This window comes from Physeter macrocephalus, chromosome 8 (assembly GCF_002837175.3).
Source record: "Physeter macrocephalus isolate SW-GA chromosome 8, ASM283717v5, whole genome shotgun sequence".
NCBI lineage: Eukaryota > Metazoa > Chordata > Mammalia > Artiodactyla > Physeteridae > Physeter > Physeter macrocephalus.
In genome coordinates this window covers 92,984,593-93,010,999 of record NC_041221.1, presented here as the reverse complement: position 1 = coordinate 93,010,999, position 26,407 = coordinate 92,984,593, and the positions used below count along the sequence as shown (strand labels likewise).

At 36.0% G+C, this 26,407-nt stretch overlaps 1 protein-coding gene across 10 annotated transcripts in view; it reads left to right on the top strand.

The window, feature by feature from the left end:
- ARB2A (ARB2 cotranscriptional regulator A) overlaps positions 1-26,407 on the top strand; it is a 447,123-nt gene that overhangs the window by 374,197 nt on the left and 46,519 nt on the right. For 3 of the 10 annotated variants that reach the window (XM_055086675.1, XM_028493078.2, XM_028493069.2), the window contains one exon: positions 5,593-6,201. The exons of 4 other annotated variants lie outside the window; for them this stretch is intronic. In XM_055086675.1, the coding sequence (XP_054942650.1) occupies positions 5,593-5,834 (242 nt within the window). In that variant the 3' untranslated portion in view covers positions 5,835-6,201. Of the gene's footprint in view, positions 1-5,592; positions 6,202-6,231; positions 6,799-26,407 lie in introns of those variants that run through there. 3 more of the 10 variants (XM_055086677.1, XM_028493070.2, XM_055086671.1) reach the window with 3 other exon arrangements.

Genomic DNA, 26,407 nt, shown 5'->3' with positions numbered 1-26,407 from the left:
TCTGTTTCTTCAACTCAATCACTTTTGCTTTCTTATCATACAGAATTAGAATTTGAATTTTCTGTTTAGTGTTAGTTTAAAGCAACAACGGTATAAATCTAGTACTGCTGTGAGCTTAGTAGATACATAAAGCCTATTCATATCATGTCTCAGCATGAGTTTATCTCTTCTAATTAGTACCACCATTTTATAGAGTGAGCACATGCTATGAAAGCTTGTTTGCCATGCCAACAGGGACCAGGACAAGTAGTTTTTCTTTAGTGGAACGATCTGCTGTAGGCTCATGAACAACTGTAACCTAACCAGTGGGTAACTAGGCAAGAAGGGGACTTAATAATTTCAATTGTAGATATTTTTCTAATAATAATCATTTTCATATTATCAAGGGTGGGGCATATGACTTCTGTTTCCCATTGCTTTAATTAGAGTTCAGTATTGTTATTAGAAAGTGAAAAGTACAAAAGAAAATTAAAATATACTAAATTATACTGTGTTGGGAAGCAGAATATTACAATATTCACATGCTAATCTTATTACTTAGCAGATGACTGCAGAAAATAGTGAGTTTGAACCAAGAGACGTAAATTATAAATTATAAATTGTAAACAGTGTGTAGAGGATATGTTATAACTGTGTCTCATTGAAATTGGGGTAGGAAGTTTTCCCTGCACAAATAATGTTCCTACATTAAGTTTTAAAGTCTCTTTTATGTTTTATTAAGAACATTTGGCAACATGTTACCAAAAAAGGTTTTAAGTGGAACACAGGTTTTTAAAAGTATAACACACTACAAATATACACTTTATGTCCCTAAGCTGTAGATTTTTTTCTAAAGTTAAAGCAAAAGCTCCTCTTTGGTAGGCCTCCTTCCCCACCCCCAGTAAGCCATGTACATTTTGCATTCTTTAGTTTGAAAGCAGTTCTGAAACATTTACATGATCAATGTCTTTTGCTTGAGGGATAAAGTTTGCTCTTCCATGGACAAGTGAGAGCATATTGATCATTTTATTCTATTTGCTATTTCTAAATTCAGTATACCTCTTGAGTCGATAAGCAAGATCTAGAGCATATTCTTTTTTGTGTGTGCCTGGTTGTAGCTTGTTCTCAAGATCCAAGATACATTTTTGATTAATCACGAATGCTCTGAGGTCATGGAGAGCAAATGTGTTTGTGGAGTGTCAGCTGATGCTGTCAGATAAATGTCTTAAGCTTAGCCAGGGTTCATGCCCCAGCTTTAGGCTGTGCCACATGTCTCCCCTTGTTGAGGAAGATAACAGCTACACTGGAGGCGACTGAGCTGTTTGTTCACTGAAAGGGCTGACCTTGCCATATGGGGCTACAATCAGGTGAAAGAAAGAGTATAGATGTTTTAATTGAAACTTTACAAATTTAAACTTTTCATTTGATTGAGATGATCTTGGTATCCACTAATTTACATTCTGGGCCTTGTATCTAGTCTGATTATAACTATGTTTCTTCAATGTTTCCAATTAGTCTCCTTGGGATGAATAATTTCTCCAATATTGTTCTAGTGTATTCTGAGAGTATTTGGGCACTAGCAGTGTGTTATTAAAATACTGCAAAAGCATGAAAATGCTTATTAGGATAAAAGAGATTATTTCTCTTTGCATACATGTAGTAGAAATTCTTATTGCTTTGTAGTTTTTTGTTCTTTTTTTTCAAATCCACAAAATAAAAATATGGTCTGGGCAAAGAGAGGTCACTTGTGTTAATGACCCTTGTCCATGTACCCTCTTATCTTCAGAGGACTCATTTAATCACATTTACCCCCATTTAGAGTAATTTGTCTTCTTTTACTAGACAGAGTCTATAAATAGGAAATAATGACAAACGTAAAGTAACACCTGGAGAATGCTTTGCTTTGTACCAAGGCTTTCTCTGTTTGAGACTAAAGGCAATCGGACTGATCATATGGTGATGCATAAATAAATGAACTCTCTGTGGGCCGTTTGTGGGCATTTTCTATGGAATACCTTGCAAAAAATAAATAAATAAGTGCCTTTCTTCCATCTTATCCCAGTTTGTTCTTTTCTCTAAAGAAGTGGTCTACTTTTCTTTCAATAACTTCATACTGCCATGGGTAACTCATCACTGCTAATTAGACAAAATAATGCTGTTTTAAAAAAAAGGAAGAAATAACACATCTGTCATGAACTCCCACCAGATCTCTTGGAAATGAGACGTTTTAAATATTTTATGTTGAACACAAAATATCTTGAGGAAATGGTTTTATATTCTGTATCCCAAAACAAAACCATCAGTGTCAGAGAGCAGTGCTGCTTGAAAACATTCCACTTTATTTTATTTAAAATTTCCTCACGCTTGAAATGTAGGTTCTACTGGCTGTGTATAAAATCCAGATTATAAAGTAGAAAAACTTAATGGAACTAGTAGAAAATGAAAGATACAATTTTATTTTTGAAAACCTTGCCTTTACCAAGTGATACTAGAAAAATGTTACATTTCAGTATCTAGAAACAATGATGTTTCATGTGTATTTGTATTACTGAATAAAATGAATTTTGGTTTGGTTTGGTTTCTGCAGTGGCTAAAATGGCAAATAGACCAAGTAGAAATGAAGGAGACTGAGATAACGTCCATAGTCAAACATTAAGTTTCTGGTAGTGTGATTAAAAAAGGCAAATCAGATTGTGATTTTCTATGGTTTTCTAAATTATTAAAAGATTATGAAAGTATGCTCAACATCACTAATCATCAGAGAAATGCAAATCAAAACTACAATGAGGTATCACCTCACACCAGTCAGAATGGCCATCATCAAAAAATCTACAAACAATTAATGCTGGAGTGTCCATCGACAGGTGAATGGATAAAGAAGATGTGGCACATATATACAATGGAATATTAGCCATAAAAAGAAACGAAATTGAGTTATTTGTAGTGAGGTGGATGGACCTAGAGACTGTCATACAGAGTGAACTAAGTCAGAAAGAGAAAAAAGAAATATGCTAACACATATATATGGAATCTAAAAAAAAAAGTGGTTCTGAAGAAACTAGGGGCAGGACAGGAATAAAGACTCAGATGTAGAGAATGGACTTGAGGACGCAGGGAGGGGGAAGGGTAAGCTGGGATGAAGTGAGAGAGTGGCGTGGACTTATATATACTACCAAATGTAAAATAGATAGCTAACTAGTGGGAAGCAGCCGCATAGCACACGGAGATCAGGTCTGTGCTTTGTGACCACCTAGAGGGGTGGGATAGGGAGGGTGGGAGGGAGATGCAAGAGGGAGGAGATATGGGGATGTATGTATACGTATTGCTGATTCACTTTGTTATACAGCAGAAACTAACACACTATTGTAAAGCAATTATACTCCAATAAAGATGTTTAAAAATTTAAAAAATAAAGATTAATAGTAGCTAATGCCCAACCTCATACTTGCAAACCATAGTTTACATGTAAATACAGAGATTTTTAAATTCTCTTTTCTTCACATTTAAGCACAGTTTAGTTCTGGACTAAATTTTGTATTTATTATTGTTTTAAGTATTCCTTACCCATCATCCTTGTTTTTTCTTCTTTTCCTTATTAAGAAATACTTTATATGCACTAGAATATCAGTGATGCATACCACATTTTTGTCACACCTTTTTCCAAAACTACTGTGCAAATGTGGTTAACCGTTTAGTTCATATTGTTCTTAGTTCCATTATTTTAAAAATATTCAACATTGTCATGCCCAAACCAGATCCATAAAGAGATTTGGAACTGTTTTGTTTTTCACATGTAAGTATGTTTGTAATTTAGAACCAATAATTGATAGTGATGTAATAAAATACTTCCTTAAGATTTGGAGATAATTCTCAACACAACTTAGACCCAACGTACAACGGAATGGTAAAATAAACTGATTGTCAGCAAGACTCACTCAGCTCCTTCTCAAAGTTACTGTCTCCTTAGTCAGTGTTTAGTACTATGCCTACATACTTACCAGTTCTTTCCATTGAAATAAATATGCATTAGTACATCAATAGCAGTTCTGCCTTTCTTCACACTGCCTTCTACCTTGAGCCTTTTCTAAGCTAATTCTTTCCTTTCTTCCCATTTAAAGTTTAAATGATCATTTATTTTAGCTACTAGCCAGTCAGTCTAAAAACAAAATGTCAGTACGTGAAAGTGGTATTTTTCCTGAGCTTTGAGTCTCTTATTCAGTGTAAGAGCTTGTTTGAAAAATTACTGGAAAATTCTGGAAAGAATCAGCTACTACAGATCCAAAATTTTCTTCTATAAACCAAATTTTGCTTTATTTATTTTTATTTATTTATTTATTTATTTTTGCGGTACGCGGGCCTCTCACTGCTGTGGCCTCTCCCGCCGCCGAGCACAGGCTCCGGACACGCAGGCTCAGCGGCCATGGCTCACGGGCCCCGCCGCTCCGCGGCATGTGCGGTCTTGCCGGACCGGGGCACGAACCCGTGTCCCCTGCATCGGCAGGCGGACTCTCAACCACTGCGCCACCAGGGAAGCCCTACTTTATTTTTTAATAACATATAAAGTCAGATGGTATTTTCTGATTAGAGCTGTAATTCCTACTTTTTAGTAATCAAATGTTGGGTATGGTTTTAAATACATAAAGGTTTTTAAGGAGATGAGTCCTCAGCTCTTATTATTTGCCATTTAGAACAAATTCTCAAGTAACACTGAAATTCTACTTTAGTTCACTTTATCATCCAAAATTACTTTTTTACATTTGGATTTTTATCTTTATTCTTACTTCACATTGCAAAACTTTAATGCTGGGCTTTTTGGTTCTCTATTATGAGTCTTTGTATTCCACACTTTTTAGTTGATTAAAAAGCTAATAGTAAAATTGTTATTGACAATTATTACCCAGTAACAATTGATATAACAGTAATAATGACAGTCTATATTCATTTTCTCAGACTAATTTGGCTTCTTCAAGATTCTGGAGGGTTTGAAATTACCAATGTCCTGGCGGATAAAATCAATGCAAAATATCTTATTTTAAGGGCTTATAATGCTTCCCATACTAATGAGGAAAACAGTTCATCATTTTCAAGTGTATAATCAGTGTCAGCATTTTGCACATCACAATGAAAGTCCTGAAACAGTGGCATTCCGGATGCTCCTGTGAGGACCCAAAAGAAAATCTCTTTCCTCTTGTAAAGCACTTTTACAAAACCCCCAGTAAGAAAAATATTTAGTACAATTATTTTAAATAGTACAATTGCGAATGAAAGTAGTGTGGATCTTTCCAGCGTTGTAAAGTAGTCGATCACCATTGCATTTTTATATATAAATAGGAGACTGACTATAATTCTTGAGAAAGTCTGTCCCTTTTTAAAGTTATAATTTTTACATAGTTAGAAATGTACACGACGTATTATGCTTATAATCTACCATTATTCATTATTCATAACTAAATACAACAAATAAATAATGAAATTGTCTTTAAATTGTTCCTATATGAATATTTATTTTGTAGGAATTTAAATAATCTGCTGGTTTTTTCATGACAATGAGGGCATTTCTGAGTGGAACTAACAGGTCTTGAATCATGCTAAGTATATTTCCTTTACCCTCAGAAAAGGTTACTGAATTTACTTCAGCCTTGAAGATCCACAGATTTACTCGACACAGACCAAGGAAACAAACAGAAAGAAGGCTAGTGCCGCTGAAATGTGTAAAGCGAGGAGAGGATAAAGGCAAGGGCCAGGGACTTGTAAACCCAGAGTCCACATTTCTGTTTTGCTCTAAGTACAGTGGCATGCCACTAGAGGTTCTTGAGGTGGAGAATGATGGTTATCTGATTATAGAGAGAAAATGAACTGGTCGGGGAGCAAGGATATAAGCAGCTGACCACTTAGGAAGCTAATGCAGTAGCCTAGGCAGGAGATAATGGTGGCTTGAATGATGGCAGCAGTGAAGATAGGAAGAAGTGTCCAACATGTCTTAATCATTTAGATGTGGGAAGTGAGGGGATGAAGGGTGATTCCTAGACTTTCGGCTTGAACATCTGGATGATGTCCTTTACTGAGATGAGGAAGTCTGGGAGAGGAATAGGTTTGGGAATGATAATTCCAAGTAAAATTTTGACATTTAACCGTGCTCTCTTTTTTATCTTTAAACATTTGTTTAAGAAAATAGTCTGGAGATCAGAGATAGGTTGCAAGGCGAGAAAGAAAAATAGCAAATGCATGACATTAAAATTTTTCTTTCACCAGCCCATGAGACTTCTAACTAGAAGTGAACTAGAAGTTATTCAGCGAGAATGTGAGCATCTAACAGTGTATGACAAGTGTTTAAAACTCACTATTGACTAACATGGGCTGTACGCATCCTCAACTTTAGCCACTTCTGACCAGTGCAGATTTCATTCAGATTGTACAGATCAACTGTTTGCCACTGTGATGGAGAGAGTTTTTCAATAGCCCCAACATAACAATAAGCATGTAACTTTAAAAGCAAGTTCTGGGCTTCCCTAGTGGCTCAGTGGTTAAGAATCCGCCTGCCAATGCAGGGGACATGGGTTCGAGCCCTGGTCTGAGAAGATCCCATAAGCCGTGGAGCAACTAAGGCCGTGTGCCACAGCTATTGAGTGTGCAGTCTAGAGCCTGCGAGGCACAGCTACTGAGCCCGTGTGCCACAACTACTGAAGCCTGCACGCCTAGAGCCGATGCTCCACAACTAGAGAAGTCACCGCAACGAGAAGTCCGTGCACCGCAACAAAGAGTAGCCCCCGCTCACCGCAACTAGAGAAAGTCCATGCGCAGCAACGAAGACCCAACGCAGCCACAAAGAAATAAATAAATTTAAAAGTAAATAAATAAAAATAAAAGCAAGTTCTCTTTCCCTTGATTTCTTTATTAAAGAATTTTAATAACATTTTATTAAGAATCCACAGCTTAATGTTACCTTACAAATTTAGGAATTCGGTTTTATACATTTTTTCCAGGGGCTAAGTAACCCTTTGCAAAAATCGTAACCCAGTCAGCCCTATTCAAACTTGGAAAAAAGGAGCCTCTAGAAAACATGTTCCCAGATGCTACCTAGTTCTTCCCATTTCTGTAACAACAGTTTTACCATTTTGGTGTTATGGTACAAATGTCTGAAAACCATACCCTTCGACTGTTGAGTGTTATCACCTTTTAGAAAGGAAACTTATTTGTGTGCTTGGTATATTGTTCATGCATTCACAAATCTAAGGAGCAAGGTTATCTGCTTTGGCAGACTAGTTTGCATTTTTATTTTTATTTTTTATGTGGTGGGGAATACAGCAGTAATAAGGAAAACCAGAATTGAGAAGGGACAGATTTGGTATTTTACTTCAAAGATACAAATTGGGGTGACTCTTAAAGTTATGATTGCCATTTGCAGCAACATGGATGGACCTAGAGATTGTCATACTGAGTGAAGTAAGTTAGAGAAAGATAAGTATCATATGATACTGCTTATATGTGGAATCTAAAAAAATGGTACAAATAAGCATATACAAAACAGAAATAGACAAGGATTTAAACTTATTGAAAAGTACATAAATAAAAGTGTGGTTTTGTAAAAATAAAATAAAGTTATGATCCCATCAACTTAATTTAGCTACTTTAGAGAATACCAGTATTATCCAAAATCATTATTCAAACATTACACAAATTTCTATGTAATTATCAGCTTGCTTTTTTGAACATCAAATTATAGGCCGACCCAGTTTCCCCCATGGCAGATCGACAGACCTGGTAGATTGAGTAGATGCGATGTCTGCATTATATATTGACACTATCCACTATATTAAAGCTATCCATTGTCTCATTCATGGCCTGATGATCAATTAGGGGGGAACACAATGGATGATAAGAATAAGAGAGAAGACTTTGCTAAGAAGGTGATCTTAGCAAATGTAATGATGGAGGAGAACAAAATGCAGAGTGAAATGAAGCCGGGGAATATCACCAGGTTTATATACTCAGGTGCCCTGTTCCTAAAGCTCAAAAAAAAGAACCCTTTTAAATAGCATCTTAAATGCATTGAATTAAATGGATTCAAATTTACATTGTCTTCTGTCTAGCTGTTGATAGTATTTTGGAAAGCTCCTGATTTTCTCCTCCCCATGTTGCTTTTTGAAAGCTCTGTCAACCAACATCCTATTCCAATTCTTTTGTTATCCTTATATATGGGGGCAGGTACCTGCTCTACTTTTGCAGATTATAGTCCTTTATGCCCTACAAATAAAATAACATTAACTCAACATAATATTTTTATTTTTTTCATCAGTATCTCATAGGTTTTTTTTTCAGCCAATATGACCTCCTTTATTATTCTGCTTTACTCTAAGATATTAAGATTCAATCAGTTTGAACATGAGCATTTTTTTTTTAAAAAACACTTTTACAGTTTTATTGTTTAACAAACATCACACACACAAACTCACAGAGTATCTCATAGTTTTTAGTGCATAGATATTTCACCTCCCTGGTTAAATTTATTCCTAAGTATTTTATTCTATTTGATGCTATTGTAAATGAGATCATTTTCTTAATTTCTTTTTCTGATAGTTTACTGTTAGCGTATAAAATTGCAACTGATTTTTGTATATTGATTTTGTATCTTGCAACTTTGCTGAATTCATTGATTTAGTTCTAACAGTTTTTTTTAATAAATTTATTTATTTTTGGCTGCATTGGGTCTTTGTTGCTGCGTGTGGGCTTTCTCTAGTTGCAGAGAGCGGAGGCTACTCTTCGTTGTGGTGTGCAGGCTTCTCATTGCGGTGGCTTCTCTTGTTGTGGAACACGGGCTCTAGGCACGCAGGCTTCAGTAGTCGTGGCACATGGGCTCAGTAGTTGTGGCTCGCGGGCTCTAGAGCACAGGCTCAGTAGTTGTGGCACACAGGCTTAGCTGCTCCACAGCATGTGGGATCTTCCTGGACCAGGGATTGAACCCATGTCCCCTGCATTGGCAGGCAGACTCTTAACCACTGTGCCACCAGGGAAGTCCAGTTCTAACAGTTTTTTGGTGGAGTCTTTAGGTTTTTCTATATATAATATCGTGTCATCTGAAAATAGGGACAGTTTTACTTCTTCCTTTCTAGTTTGGACGTCTTTTCTTTCTTTTCCTTGCCTAATAACTCTGGCTAGGACTTCTAGTACTCTGCTGACTAAAAGTGGCGAGAATCAAAATCCTTGTCTTATTCCTGATCTTAGAGGAAAAGGCTTCAGCATTTCACCATTGAGTATGATGTTAGCTGTGGGCTTGTCATATGTGGTCTTTATTATGTTGGACTACATTCCCTCTATACACAGTTTGTTGAGAGTTCTCAAGAATATTCTGAATAGCTAACACTATCTCAGGCACTATAAGAGGTTCTAGATATGTAGAAATGGTATGTATATTTCTTACCCATTGGAAGCTTTCAGTTTAAGGAAAATTCTAAGGTTGACTTTGAAAACTACTAAACAGCCAGAAGGTGGGGAAATGAATAGGTTACTGAGAAGAGAGATAGGGTAAAATAGAGTTTGAACCTAAAGGAGGAATACAGAAGAAGGAGAAAAGAGGAAAGGGAAGTGATTGAAAGGGTTAAAAAAAACTAACTACCATAAAAGGTAGAGAGAAACAAATAATATCAAAAACCTGTTCACTGCCAGTTTTATAGATACAGCTCATCACCAGGAACTGATATGACTTAATCCCATAACTCATTATTTTGGGCATTGTCTCAGAGCATGGATTGTGGTATGAAGTTTGCAGATCCATTTCTGGACTCTAAAGGAATAAAAATTCAAAATTTCCTTTTATGAACCACAAATTATACCACAGTTCTTATATTTACAACTCATGAATAAAGTTTATTTTTAAGATTTTGGCCTATCATTGTGTGTTGACAGTCCATGTACATAGTTAGCAGCATTTACTGATGGTCTCCTGTATCTAAGCACCACACCATGACTTGAGCTTTAAGGTAAAGCTCCCTAAACAGTGAGCTTTGAACCAAATTTGAAGAAAATCAGGGATATGCGTTGTTGAGTAGGAAGGTAAGCATTCCAGGAGGCATACGGAATATGGCAAACACAAAAGTGTAGAAGTGGTAATAAGGGAATAAAAAATTGTATTGATTTAGTTACTACCTGTCATTTGTTAGAAGATTACATAATCTTCTTCGGAATGGCCTATTAACTCAAATTTAATAATAAATCTGCATTCCTCTATTAAATGAGCCAGAGCAAGTATTCATTATATGTTCCTATAAGAAAGGCTATAGCATGGGGCTTCCCTGGTGGCACAGTGGTTTAGAATCCACCTGTCAATGCACGGGACATGGGTTCGATCCCTGGTCCAGGAAGATCCCACATGCTGCGGAGCAACTAAGCCCGTGCGCCATAACTGAGCCTGTGGTCTAGAGCCCGCGAGCCACAACTACTGAGCCCACGTGCCACAACTACTGAAGCCCACGCGCCTAGAGCCCGTGCTCCACAACTAGAGAAGCCACAACAATAAGAAGCCCACGCACCACAACGAAGAGTAGCCCCCGTTCGCCGCAACTAGAGAAAGCCCGTGAGCATCAACAAAGACCCAACACAACCAAAAAAATTCATTAATTAATTAATTTTAAAAAAGAAAGGCTATAGCAATATTGTGATAGTTTAATGAATTTCTAAAAGTTGACCTAAGCAACAGTGGGTCTGGGTTGAAGAAAAATACACTGTATACATGTTTTTTCCTTTACAAGTTTCATGATATAAAATGTGTATCCAGTTTTTCATGAGAAAGCTTTTTTTAAATCATCTCGACTGATTTATTTTTAATTATCAAAGTGGGCAATATGCCCTCCATATGTCATTCATGTGAAATGACTGTGTACTCTGAATAAGATCTGGATGCAAAGGATCCATGAGTCTTACATTTATTCAAATGAAGATTGAAGTCTTTAAAGATACCCACCCAGGTATCTTGTGTAATCTTCTATCAGGATTGTATCTCTGTTTCAGTTTGTATGACGCTACCTGTTTTGAATAGGATAAAGACTCATGGTTACTGTCAGGGCTGTTTTCAAACTAAATATTCATCTAGTCCTTTGTGGCTGCCGTTTTTATCATGCCTTCAGAACAGCTTCCCTTTGCTGATCTGCCATTTTCCTGCAAATCACTGTTTCTCTTGTATGATTTCAAGTGAGACAAGCTTAGACCTGGCTGCCTTTCTCTCAGTGACAGAGAAAAGAAATGTCTCTGGTGCCCATGCTGCAAAGAAAGTTGATTCATGTGTAAATTATCATTTGGCCTTTATATGCTTGGCCTGTGGAGAGTACACACACAGATAAAGACTCTGTGGGTCAGGGCTCAGGACGTGCAGGTTTCTCCGGTGGCTACAATGACGTTAGAATTGTTGTCACAGATTATCAGACATGCTGTGATCTCTTATCATTATTTATTTGGAGTTTTCTGTGTAAAATAAACTCTGACACAGGATATGTTTCTATAGTAATAGGACACCATCTACCTGTCCCTGTTTTGTTCTATAAGCTCACATCTTAAATACTAAAAAATAGTTTGTGTTTTCTGGAAGTTAGAACTGGTATCTTTATGTTTCTACCATCAGTGTTTCAACTCCAGTATAACAGAGTGGGACTGTCTTTCTTCTACTAGTGTTTTCTTTTTTTCAAACTTGGTAGTTGTCCAAGTTTGTTGTGAACCATAGATAATATGTTAGTAACATATCCTATTAATCAAAGTAGATGTAAAATGCTGTTTGGGGTATGTATAGCAGCTTCGAGGTACTATGCAGAAATCAGATAGTTATATAAACTACAAAGTCTGTTATCTGTGACTCAGTTGGTTTTCTTTAAAGTAAAATTACTTAGCATCCACTCATTATTATCCACACTACTAAAAGAGGTAAACAGGTTTAGCTTTTTTTTTTTCAGTAGATTACATCAACTCTTTAGGTGTATAGCTAAATCTGATTTTGTAAGGTAAATCTCTGTATATATATACCTTCCACTAAGGAATGCATTAATAAATCCCAAAATGATATAATGCCTTCAGTCTACTTTTACTGTAAAGGTTTTATAATCTGTGTCATAAGGGTACACCTGGCATATCTATTTCTGCAACTTTTATTTATTTGTATAATTCATATTATGTGCATATATTTTCACATTATGATCCATGTTATTTTTTAAAATATGTTAGAAACCAAGAGAATATATTCTATAACACCTACCTTACTGAACTGATGTTTATCAGAACACTGTTGTTTCATGACCCCTTTGGTAGGCTTTCCTCTTATTATAGTAAAATTAAATGAGTTTTAAATAATGCAGTTAATATTATAAAATCTTCATTTCTTTCAAAACTTTTTCTTCGTGGTTGAAGAAATTATGTCTGGAAACAAATTTCTTTCACTTGGACAAAAAGGTATTATTTTTCATTGCAACTTTTGATATTCCAGTGGGAAAACAACCCACTATTTATTTTGACTGTGCTTACAGGTAAGCACATGTAAATTACCTTTAGTTCATTGTCACCAAAGCCTGAACTTTCCCTCCCTGCTTCACTTCCCACCACTGAAGCCCAGCTGTGACTGGAAAGAGGACAGTCCCACTCTGTTGTCACAAATGCCCTTGGTCAAGTTTTTCCCTGCACAGTCGATCCCACAGCCTTCTTTGCACAGAACAAGAGAGAGATTGGTGTGTGTATTCAACCTACTTCTTTCTTCTCCTGACCAGTTAAAGTCACTTCTTTACTCATTTCCTCCTAGGTTTCTTTCTCATCTCCTCCGAGGTTGAAGTAATTCACTAACTTTAGCCCAATTGAAAAAAGGAAAAACAAGAGGAAACTTCTAGCTCTCCTTTCAGGGGAAGGGAAACACTAGCTCAGTTTCCTTACCCTTAGCCCCAAATAGTAAGTTTTTTTTCTATAAAGTTCATGTTCTTTTTTTGAGGTACACGGGCCTTTCACTGTTGTGGCCTCTCCCATTGCTGGGCACAGGCTCCGGACGCGCAGGCTCAGCAGCCATGGCTCACGGGCCCAGCCGCTCCGCGGCATGTGGGATCTTCCCGGACCGGGGCACGAACCCGTGTCCCCTGCATCGGCAGGCGGACTCTCAACCACTGCGCCACCAGGGAAGCCCTATAAAGTTCATGTTTTTAGCCTGTGTAAACTGTTTGGTCCAGATAACCTAATTGTTTTATCATTTGGTTGACTAATGTTGCTCATAGTTTGGTTTCAACCAGGAGAGGGACTGGAGAAAGCACAGTTGAGGAAAACAGAGACTGGCTGACACAATAAGAAGAGAGTGTGGGGTGAAACTCAAAAGATGCAGTTATCAAGAGCAGACTTGCTTAATCCCATCTATCTACCCAGCGATGCACTCAGGAGGCTGTGGGGGAAGAGACAATGATTATATTGGAGATCATCCTCTCAGTTTTCCTGCGATGCATGCAGAATTATGAGGAAGTTACATAATTTTGTTTGCACATTTGTATAATTGATGTCTACTAAGGACATTAGTTAGGTATGTATAAATATATTTCATGTATATGTGTATGGTATACAGCATACAAATATAACACTTGAGTATAAGTATCAACAGTTGTGGCAGTTTTCCTAGGAATATATCATATGCATCTGTGTTGAGAAAGGCGTGCTATAATTATGACAATTAAATACATTTAAAGGTAGCAAACAGATTTGTTTTTATATATAATAATTTATTTACCCTCATAGCTGAACTCAATATAGTATCTCCTTTTTAGTTTATCCATGAGGGGATAATGTATTTTAATTAAGCCCTTTTGTCTACGAGCAATAGAGACCCACTCAGCTAACTTGGATTGAATTTATAGTTTGTCTCCTAAAGATTTTTACAGGAGATATATATGAACTGAACTCTATACTGACATTTTAATTTGAGCCATTTAGACTTTATAATGTTGCTCTAATGTGAAATGAATCGAGTATGGGTGATCGTGAGGGTACTCGTCACCTTGTGACTGGAAAGTCATTAATTAACATTGCTGTGTGAAACAGCTGCTCTTGGCCAGTTGTCTCTCATGAGACATTTTCCTAGAGGAGTCTCTGTTTCTCTCTGTAATTTATCTTTTCACTATATAGTGACCAACTTCTTCCTCTTATTTGCTCTTCCTGCCCACTCAGAACTTTGGCAAATGCATGGTCTTTAGGTCTCTCCAGTTCTCACTTCAGCTACAATCTTCCACCAGTCTCTTGGTTTCTTCCATTCAGATTCTTAAGAAAATTATTTTTTTCTCAACTCTTTGCTTCAGACCATAGATGAGGGTCCTGTGAATTGGCTGCACTTAGATCAGTGTCCGTCCCTGGCTCAATCAACTATGGACTGGAGGTGCAGGATCCTGTGGTACAAAAGATGGCCTCTACTGCTGTCCCTTGAAACAGGCCTATAAGTAATGTAATTTCACTAAAAGTGGGGGCTGGTGAGCAGGTGTTATGATTGGCACCTTTGGTATATAACCTGTCTTAAACAAATCACTGTCCCTGAGACGGGGCACCAGACTGTTCACATGACCTATTGCTTAAATGTTGCTTCCTCAAGGAAGTCCCAGACTAGACGGTATATATGCTCCTAGTGTATGTTCCCCTAATACTCTATATTTAATCATCATAATAAAACTCGTTGTATTGTAATTACTTATTTAATGCCTCTCCTCTCTCCTAAACTCTAAGGTCTGTGAAAACAGGGACTATATCTTTCTTGCTCACTGTTCTGTCACTTGTACCTGCCCAGTTCCTGGCTTATAACAGCATCCAAATGTTTGTTATTTGATTAATAAGTGCCTTAAACCTATAGGAATCAAGTGTTTCAAATTATAAGTTTAGTAATCTTCCAAATACCAATTGTCCTTCCTAAATGTCCCCAATTCTGACAGTGACATTATCAGTATCTGTCACATAGATACTGACTCATCCCTTTCTCCATCATCAAGGCAGTCATGCTTGTTGGTTCCTTCTCTTTTATCTGTAATTTCTTCTTCATTCCTACCTCTGCCACTTTAGTCCAGGTCTTCTTCACCTCCACCTGACTGGTCACGTGGCTCCTAAAATCTCGCCCTTAATTCTATCCCGCACAGCTTCCTAAAAAGCAGCTTTTCGCACCTCTTTCTCTATGAAAAAAAACTTTGTTGGCTCCCCTTCAGCATAAAGAATGAAATCCAGACTCTTCCGTTCTTCACTCTCTTGTTCCTGCTAAATCTCCAATTAGGTTTTCTACTACCATCCTACATGAACTCTTTCATTCTATCCAAACAAGTCTAACTCTGATCTCTGAAAACATTATTAGCATTTCTATCCATTCTTTTGTTCTCTTATCTTCTTGCTTCCTCAATACTTAACTATTCCTATTCTTCTTTCAAATCCCACTTCAAATTCCACTTTCTTCCTGAAGCTGTCCCTCCTGCCCAGTCCTCAGTAATCACTTCTTATTCTAAAGTTAGAGGGCTTATTATCTCTGCCATTCAGCTGACCTGTAACATATGCTACCTTATAATATTGTTTCTCTTTCTTGTTTGTGCAGTAGGATAGTGAAGAGCGTGAACTGCAGACGGGCTGTAGGTTCAAATCCTGCCTCTACAGGTTACTCTCTGAGTAACTAAGCAAGTTACTTGACCCCTATAAACTTTAGCTGTGTCATCTCTAAGATGGGGACAGTAACAGTGCCTCCATGTTGTGAGAATTCAGTGTAGTAATGCGTCTAAAGCATAATGAGTGCTCAATGTTTTCTATAAAAATATTTGCACATTATTGATTAATTGGCTATTTTCGGATACCCGTTATGTGCTACACACTGTGCTAGATAGGAACAGTATAAAGGGGTTGAGGCAAAAACCTCTGCTAGCAAGGAAGTCACCTCTATTCTATCTCCCTGTTAGACCGTAAGCCCCTTGCAGTCTCATTCATAAAATTCATACATATTTACCGAATATCTGCTATCTTCAGACACCCCATACCAAGCACAAGGAGTTATAAGGAGGCATAATATAAAGTCCATGACCTTCAAGATCATTATAACTAAAGTCCCTGTCATTGCACTTTGCACACAGTGAGAGATCAATAAGTGTTTATTGGCATCAGTGAGCATGGCAGTGATGATGAAGACTCTAGAGCACCACAGTTTCTAGCCTCTCTTTAGAGCTGTTAACTTTATTTGGCTTCTTCGTGTCTTCATTTTCCACTGAATGAACGCCAGAAAGTCTTTTTCAAATTTTTTTTCTCTCTGATCAAGACTTAGATAATGTCTGCTTCTTTTGGTAGCTAAATATCCCCCAAACTCAGTTTCTTGCTTCAGTGAGAAGATATTATGGTATTGCCAATGGAAACCACTTCACATTTGGGCAACATCATGATGTCTAAGTGGCTCAGATTCAAGTTTCAGTATAGATTCTGGTTCCTGCACATTTGCTGTCAAAAACCACTTTATAGGAGCCAAACTGTGGAATCCTTCCAAGTGTTAGGCACTATTAGAAGTACCATTAAAGTACTGCAGAGTTTCAAAAGATTATGAAATTCTGGTTTTTTAGCATAAAATGTTCTACGGTACTTCCATGAAATTTTAATCAGTCCCTTGTTTCTGCAGTGGAGCTAAAGGCAATTAATAGCCCTATTTTTTTTGTAGCATCGCAGGTTTTAGAGACAACTCCAAGCTGAAGCTTCTAAAATAATTTTATACTATTTTATACAACAATGGATATATAGAACAATTCTGGATTTCAAATAAAACTTCCAAAAGACGTGATTATTTCTGTTTATGACCTGTAGCTTAGTCCCTTCGCCATACTCTGTCCCTGTCTATTTCCTTAGTCAGCTTGCAGGAAATAAGACATATAAGACTTAATAGTTAAAGATTTTTGTAAGTTCAGAAACTATTTAGAGATAAAGATAATTGTCCATCAGCCTATGATCTGATATGATTAATTTATCATAAAATTTATCTCTAGCTTCCTTATAGTCACGGCAAAAAAGGAAATAATAACTAACTATATCTTCCTCACTTGATAAGCAAAAGCATATACACCTATCTGAAAAGATATTTGCCTTGCAGTAAATACCAAAGAAATCATCACATATTATTTATTTGTAAACAAGCAATTATTTGTAAAGTTACTTGTTTGGTGTCTACTTCCCTATTATACTGTATGTTCCTTGAAGTCAGTGACCACATCTGTCTTGTTAATCACCATATCCTCAGCTCCTAGAAAAAAATGTTGGTTGAAATTATAATGAATGAAATCATATGGATTCTTATCCAAGAAGCACTGACTGACATAATAAGCCATATAGTCCGTGAAAGTATGGTATAAAATACAGTTAGAATTTCTTATACAGTTAATTTTTTATTTTTATTTTTTCAGCTTTATTGAAGTATAATTGACAAATAAAATTGTAAGATATTTAAAGTGTACAATGAGATGATTTAATTTACATATACATAGTGAAAGGATTCCTCCCGTCTAGTTAATTAACATATCCATCACCTTAAATATCTTTTTTTCTCTTTTTTTATGAGAATATTTGTTATACTCTCTTAGCAAATTTCAGTTACACAATTCAGTGTTATCAACTGTAGCCACCATGTTATACATCCTACCTATTCATCCTAAAAGTCTGTACCCTTTTACCAACCTTTCTCTATTTCTTCCATCCCCCTAGCCCCAGGCAGCCATTTTTCTTCTCTGTTTTTATGAGATGATTTTTTTAGATTCCGTATGTAATTGATACCAGGCAGTGTTTGTCTTTCTCTGTCTGACTTATTTCAGTTAGCATAATGCCCTAAAGGTCCATCCATGTTGTCACAAATGGTAGGATTTCCTTCTCTGTCATGGCTTAAGTAGTATTCCATTGTATATACCACATATCCTTCATTCATTCATTCATTGATGGACACTTAGGTTATTTCCATATCTTGGTTATTGAGAACAATGCTGCAATGATCATGGAAGTGCAGATAACTCTTCAATACCCTGTTTTCATTTCCTTTGGCTGTGTTTGGATCATTTATAGTTCTACTTTTAGAACTATTAGATAGTCATTCTAACAGGTGTGAGGTGATATTTCATTGTGGTTTTGATTTGCATTTCCTTGATGATTAGTGATGATTAGTCATGTACCTGTTTGGCATTTGTATGTCTACTTTGGAAGAATGTCTATTATGTTCCTCTGACATTTTTTTATTGGATTGTTTTTTGCATTTTTCAAATTTTTTGTTTATTCTGAGTTTTGTGAGTTCTTTATTTTGAATATTAACCCTTTATCAGATATATGATTTGCCAGTATTTTCTCCCATTCCATAGATTGCCTTTTCATTTTGTTGATGGTTTCCTTTGCTGTGCAGATGCTTTTTAGTTTGATGTAACTAAAAAGTTACATCAACAATCCCACTTGTTGATTGCTTTTGTAACTTTTGCTTCTGGCATCAAATCCAAAAAATCATTTCCAAGACCAGTGTCAAGGAGCTTACACCCTATGTTTTCTTCTAGAAGCTTTACAGTTTGAGGTCTTACATTCAAGTCTTTTGAATTCATTTGAGTTGATTTTTGTGTATGGTGTAAAACAGAGGCCCAGTCTCATTTATTTCCTTGTGGCTGTTCAGTTGTCCTAACACCATTTATTGAAGAGACTATCATTTCTCCATTTACATTCTTAGCCCCTCTGTCGAAAAGAAATGTTTACCGTATATGCATGGATTTGTTTCTGGGGTCTCTATTTTACTGATCGATGTGTCTGTTATTATGCTAATACCATACTGTCTTGATTACTGTAGGTTTGTAATGTATTTTGAAATCAGGAAGTCTGATGCCTCCAGCTTTGTTCTTCTTTCTTAAGATTCTTTGACTATTCAGAGTCTTTTGTGGTTCTATACAAATTTTAGGTTTATTCGTTCTATTTCTGTGAAAAATGCCTTTGAAATTTTGATAGGGATTTCATTGAATCCATAGATTGCTTTGAGTGGTATGGACATTTTAACAATATTAATTCTTCCAGTCCATGAGCGTGGGATATCTTTCCATTTATTTGTGTATTCTTCTGTTTCTTTCATCAATGTCTTAGAGTTTTAAATGTATGAATCTTTTACCTCCTTGTTAAATTTATTACTAAGTAATTTATCCTTTTTTGATGCAATTATAAATGAGATTGTTTTCTTAATTTCTTTTTTTTATAATAACTTTTTTATTGATGGTCAGTAAAATCCTGTAAGCAGGGAAAGGAGAAAAGAAATACAATACAGTACAATAAAACTCTAAGGTAACATTAAATCATGACTCAGTGATGAGATTCCTATAGGAGATCACATTAATTTTTATCATAACTTACTATAATTTTACTATAACAAAAATGGAAAAATCTAGAAAATGGATAATTTAAATGTGCCCTAAACATATCTCTTAAATAGCATTGTCTCAAACACATTTTTGGCAGGAGTTAAATGTTAGAGAATCCAAAAACCAGTGATGAGAGTCATAGGTGGCCATTTTTCTTTTATTGACTAAAAGAGATGCCAAACAAGCTGTAGTACCATTGATATTCCATTAGAAACACGAAGAAACATAAGCTAAAATTGGATGGAAGGCCATTCAACCTTCACAGAGAAAAAGTAGTATGGAGCCTCATACTAACCTAATATAGATAATAACCATTTATTTACGAAAACCCTGTGAAAAAATAAGCATTGTTTTAAAGAAAACAGTACACATTATGTAGAAAATGTAGTTACTATCGTTTTTAGCAGAAGAGTCTCTATATTAGTTTACTTTGCCAAAGGTACAGTATAGTAGAAATAGTCTGTCGGTTCAATTGGGACGTTTGTAACGCAATGTCATTTTCATTATAGGCAGAATTTATGTATCTAAGTATAACTTCTCATATAACATTGAAATTTCATTTTAATGCCATTTACCATAAAGTACAATTTGGAATAAGGCATGTGTGTCTTAGATTCCTTTCAAGGGGGACATTGGAACTGAAATCTCAAGGATGTGCCCTGTGTCTTGTTTTTCTTTATATGCTCACTGCCCATCAGTGTCCTGTGTATACAAGGCACTTAGGAAATGTTTGGGCTAGAATGAACCGAGCTCTTATAAGGTTATTCCTCAACTTGTATTCTTCAAGACAACATTGTACTTAGACTACAAGGTACTAATTTTTTTTTAATTTAACATCTCTATATTGGGAAGTAATCATCATTTCCATTTGTATTACATTATCTTCTGTTGATTGCTGACAAAATATAAAACATGTCATGAAAGATGCAATATGACACATCTAGAAGAAAGGCAGGAAGGCCCAAGGGAACTTACTTTCCAGCTCTCTTCATAGATGGTTAGTAGCCCAATGCATCATTGATCTTGCCAACAATAACTATATCCCGGTTTTCCCACTTCTAGCACATTCTTTCAGAGAATTGTAGCACACTCCCAACAAGTTCAGAAGGATGCAAATTGGCTGGGAATTGCTACTATTAACTGTGGTCTGAGAAAGGCAGCAGTTTCTATGGTATTGATATTCCATTTACCTTATCTCAGATCTACAGATATTGGAGAGTGTTAACTTACTCCTGTATCCAATTCTCAGTCTTCTCTCTGACATATGGAAGTCACACCTTTTACAGAAGCTCATCTTCCATATCCGCAGTTCACACTTACTGAGGCATGACGTATGCAAATAGTCAGCAACTAACCCCTGGTTGGGAGTGGGGACGGCGTAAAAAAATGAAAAATATATGGATGGTCCCTGACCATAAGAAGCTTTAACTAACCAAACATGTATCCCTGTTAAGCCTTCTTGAAACACATGAATCCCCCAAAATTAAAGATTTTCTTTCTACCATGTAAGTGATTATACAAGGGCCTAAAGCTGCATCCCTGAACGAATTTCAAAAATCTGTTAGTTTCTGCTGTATAACAAAGTGAATCAGCTATACGTATACATATATCCCCATATCTCTATTTTACATATGGTAGTGTATATATGTCCATGCCACTCTCTCACTTCATCCCAGCTTACCCTTCCCCCTCCCTGTGTCCTCAAGTCCATTCTCTACGTCTGCGTCTTTATTCCTGTCCTGCCCCTAGGTTCTTCAGAACCATTTTTGTTTTTGTAGATTCCATATATATGTGTTAGCACCTGCAAACACACATTGGACAATGAAGTATAAATGATAAAGTCTTAACACATCCACTTATTAGAATAAATTGCTCATTAAATTAAAAAAATGAAATATGTGCTTAAAGCCTAAGTAGTGAGAAAAGGAGTTGCTTAATCTTTTAAATACTGTGTAAAACCATATTGATACAAGTCAATAATTCTCAGCACAATTAAACATAGAAGATGTGGAAAAAAAAAATCTGCCGTATAGTGTTGTGGACAATTTTGGTCTTTCTTTTTTGGATGGGAAACAAAAGAAAAATGTGTAGAGTGTTATGTTCGTGTTTGTTTCTATTTAAATGTGAAAATATGTTAAAAATCAAAATAATGAACAGTGTCTAATTTCTTCTTTTTACTGTACTTTTCCAAAATGAATGTGAATTATACATAACTCCTTAAAATTATTTCTATGGAATAGAAATAGCTCTTTTTAGTGAGAATCCTGTTAATACCATAGCTGTAAAGTGGTATTGAATTCCGTTTTTAACCAAATACACAGTTAAAATTATGTTTCTTATACTTCCAGAAGCTTTTAACAGTCATATTTTTTATGATCATTTTACTCAAATGATTGGGTTACTGAGAATAACAGGCTTATCAGCAGGTTAGAAGCAAAACCTGCATTATCTTGTCATTTTTCGTATTTGGAACTTTAGCATCTATATTTTTCAAAAAGAATCTAAAGAATTTTTGAATTTTTTAAAATTTTTTCATAATAATATATTTCTTTCTCTGGAAAAGAAAACATTTGAAGTTAAGTACTTAGCTCAGAAATATCTGTATTTCATTTTTCTAAATTCAATTCAACATTTACTGAGCTCCCACTATTCAGAAGACTTTACCAGTCAGTCATTCAATCAGCAGATGTTTATTGCATTCCTTATGTGTGCCAGGTACTGGTCTAGGCACTGGGATGGATACAGCAGCAGACATAGCAAAGTCCCTGCCTTGAAAGAGCTTACATTTTAGTCAAGGCAGATGGACTATTAATGTAAAAGCCAAAAAACAAGCTAGTAAATAAAGAAAAACTTAATGATTCCAGATGCTCCTAAGTGTTGTGACACACATTTAACAGAATAAAGGGTTGGGAGTGACTGGGCAGGAAGTAAAGGAGAAGAGATGCCCCTTTAGCTCATTTTTTTCGCACTTCGAGGCTGCCTAGTCCTGCTGCTACTACCCTTCATTAAACTACTTGAAAACAATGTGCTGTCTTTGTACCACAGAGCAGCGTGACATCACTGACTGAGTTGTTTTCTCCAGAAGTGATGGAAATATACTAGTCAACCACATTGCCTGCCCCTGCCCTTGTACATTGCTAACTGGCTGTAAAAGGTGAAACTTCCCACCTATTCTCACACTGTGGTGTTCCCTAAGGCGTGGAAGGAGAACCAGATGCTGGGCACCAAAAAAACAATAAGTGTCTACTTGTAGACATTAAGTAGAGAATATTTGAAGAAGATACCAGATTTAAAGACTCAAATACTTAGAATGATAGAGTCACTGAACATAGTAAGAAAGGTGAGGACAATGGATGGATATGAGGCAAAGCATTAAGTTTTCCATTACTAATATATTTTAACTGTAAAGCTGTCCTATAAATTGGTTCAAGCCAGTCTCCACTTATATATATATATATATATATATACATAATCATTTATATGCAAATGATAATATAACTAAAAAATAAGCTCTTAGAGGGAATGTATCTAGAGAGTAAAGAGCACAAATATCCCATATATCTGAAACTGGCAGGTAATATTTCCATTTGGATATTACTTTAAAATATATAAAATACTTTCACATACATCCTCTCATAGAGTCATCAAGAACAATGATGTAAAATATGTACTGTTATTATCTGCATTTTATACATGAATAAACTGAGGCTCAGCAAGGTGATTCACACAGAATCATAAAGCTAGAACGAGTTAGAATTAAACATCTCACCCAGGGGTTATGTCTACAAGTCCGGTATGTTCTCCACTACACTACAGCTACAAATAGATATTTTCAAGAGGAAGCAGACACAAAAAGAAGGAATCAGAGAGATGATAGGATTTTGAGTCTGAAGCTATGGCTAACACGTCAGTGAGAAAGTGATCAACTGTGTCTTTTAGCAGCAGAAAGCTGCAGGGATAAGAACAGAAAAATGGAACTCAGATTCAGTTAGAAAACTAATCAGTGATTTTTAAAAGGAAAGTTTCTAAACAGCAAAGTGGTGATGATAAAAGTTTTGCAGTTATCAAGGAGGGATTTGATTTTTTTTAATGTAGGGCTCTTATGCCGAGAGTGTGTTCAAGTAATTCTATGAACAAACAGGTATTAACAGTCAATATAGAGTCAAGATAAGTAATAAATTTGGGAAAACATGGGCATGCTGAAAGGAATGAGGACAATATAATAGAAATATAAAGGTATCAAAGAGAGGAAAAATACATTGTTATGTGATTTTCTCACAACTAAGCATTCTAAAATACAAACTATTAATACATTTCTGTGATCTGTTGACGAAGGAAGTATAGACACAAAGAAAGGAAGGTATTTCAAGCTGGAATTATAGTAGAAACCATAGCAAATGCTTCCACAGCATTCTCCATTACTGTGTGGTAGAATATTAGTGACTATGAATAAGCATAGAGAGGACCACAGGCTTCATCATAGAGGGAGTTCTTCAGATTTTCTCTCTTACACAACGCCCTTACTATGGTCACCATAAACTGTCTTCTGGTGACCTCTGGGGAACTAGATGCCAAGAAGCATTCCAAGGTCATTACCTAGAACACTACTCAGAATCACCTGTTTTCTTTTTTCTTTCCTGTTTTTTGATTTTCTGAATACCACTAGTTTATAAGCTTTTCAAGGACAAAGACAAAAATGTGTAATTCATTTTTGTATCACAGTGTCTAGCATATGGGAGCAACTCAATCCATGTTAACTGAACTGAATTATTTTAAAATGCAAAATCTGAGTCACTCATTCATTCAGATACTCAACATACTGACACTAAAGCCAAAAACATAAGTTTGAGTCCATACACTGCCACTTGCCAGTTCTATGACTTTGGGCAGTTCATAATTTAACCTCTCAGGGCCTCAGTTTTCATGTCTATGACTTAGGGATAATGATTTGTGCCTTACTAATAAGCTCACTAGTTTGTTACAAGGACAAAATCTGATAATACATATGAAGATAAACCAGAAGTTAAGTGCTTTACAAAAAAAATGGTATTTTTCTATGGAACCAGTAGCGCCAAGATGCTCCAATGGCTGACAGGTTCCTTGGTCAAATCTAAATGCTGGGTTCAATAAAGGTAAACAGGCTTCTTACGAGCAGGTCTTCTTAGAATCTTTCAGCTGGAAATTAACTTTGTGAAAGTATAAGAATGGGCCAGAATAGGAACGAATGTCTTTTTCTATAAGACCGAAAGAAAGCGTCCAGTTCATGAAAGTTGTATCAAAATACTCAGATAATAACAGTCACCCTCCTTTTTCAAGGAGGGCCATGTGCCGGGCACTGTCCTTGCATTTTATGTACATGAATGTAAGTTCTCATCACAAACTGCAATGTACGTATTATTGCTGTTAGTTCCAATTTTAGAGGTTAAAAAAGAAAGAGGGTACGTGTGTCTTTTTGAATTATGGTTTTCTCAGGGTATATGCCCAGTAGTGGGATTGCTGGGTCATACACTTCCATGTGTAAAATAGATAGCTAGTGGGAACCTGCTGTATAGCATAGGGAGATCAGCTCGGTGCTCTGTGATGACCTAGGTGGGTGGTATGGGGGGGAGAGGAGTGGGAGGGAGGTCCAAGAGAGGAGGGGATATATATATACATATAGCTGATTCACTTCGTTGTACAGCAAAAACTAACACAACGTTGTAAAGCAATTATACTCCATTAAAAAAAAAGAGGGATTAAAGAACTTGCTCAAGGTTACAGCTAGGAAATAGCATTTTACATTTACGGAAACTCACACTAAGAAATAATTGACTTAAGCAATATTTGCTCTTTCTCACTTTTATTCTCTCCTTTTCTTCTCCCTGCTACTACTCTAGTTCAGATCTATATTACCTCTAGTCCAAAATATTCCAAAGTGTGTTTTGTGAAATAAAATCCACGAAACTGTGCCAAGAGAAACTCATTGGTCAGATGTGTTTGGGGGATGGCACATATTGGAATCCTCCCTTCTCTGTGTCACAGTGCACATTAATTAGCACATTGAAGCCTCTGAGAAAGGCTGCTGTAAGGAGCCTTCCTAAACTTTGAACAGAACCTTAAATCAATAGCTGTTGATGTCCCACAAAGCCAGAGAGGTCCGTGGAATGAACTTTAGAAAAGGTTGACTATTGAGTAAGTTAATCAGTAAATGCAATAATCATTATGCCAGTTTCTACCAACAGACATAGTGTACCGTCTTCACCGTAAAATATAGGTAAAGTTGTAAATGTACAGTTGATCTGATAATTTTCCTAAATGTGTTCAACCAATTTCCTAAAGATTTTTCCATGTAATGTTTCCCTAACTATGACAGCAACCGATACTATAATAAAAGATGGCAGAAATTCAGATCATTTTTTCATGTGAGAAACTATACCCTAATAGATGGTTGGATTTATTCTGTGGTACTGAAAATTATTATCCTGATTATCAAAAATTAGTTTAAATCAGTGATTTTAAACCAATGGAGTAAGCATTTCAACTTGGAGAAGCCAATGATAGAACTATTTCTTCCCATTTCTTCCTCTTCTAAAACCAGGAGGAAAATGAAGAATGTTAATTCATTTAGCTCTGTCAGACAGGATTCTTCAGTTACTTAAGAGTCATTTAAAACTTCTTTTGAGTGAGCATAGCTTGGTACCAGACTTTATTTGAACTTCAAATACTTTTGAATCAACTCAAATAAAAAATAATACATTGCCTCTTTTTATCCTTGGAAAACATGTACATTGCCTATTTTCGTTACTTCATTGTTTGTATTTTGTTAAAATGTGTATTTTGTTAAAATGTCATAGAGCTTAAATTATTATTATATGCCCATTAGTTCTGCTGCCTTGGGATGTAATGATTCATATTAGTAGTCTATGTAATAAAAAGGGTTGGTGAATTTTTACTGAACTGTCCTTCTGGGACTATAGTTTTTAACATTCCCTGGAAGCTTTGCAAATCCTTTAATGATAAAGTGCTCTTACACTGTTTTTATCATTGACAAGTTCATAAAGACCAGAACTGTTTCCTGTAAATGT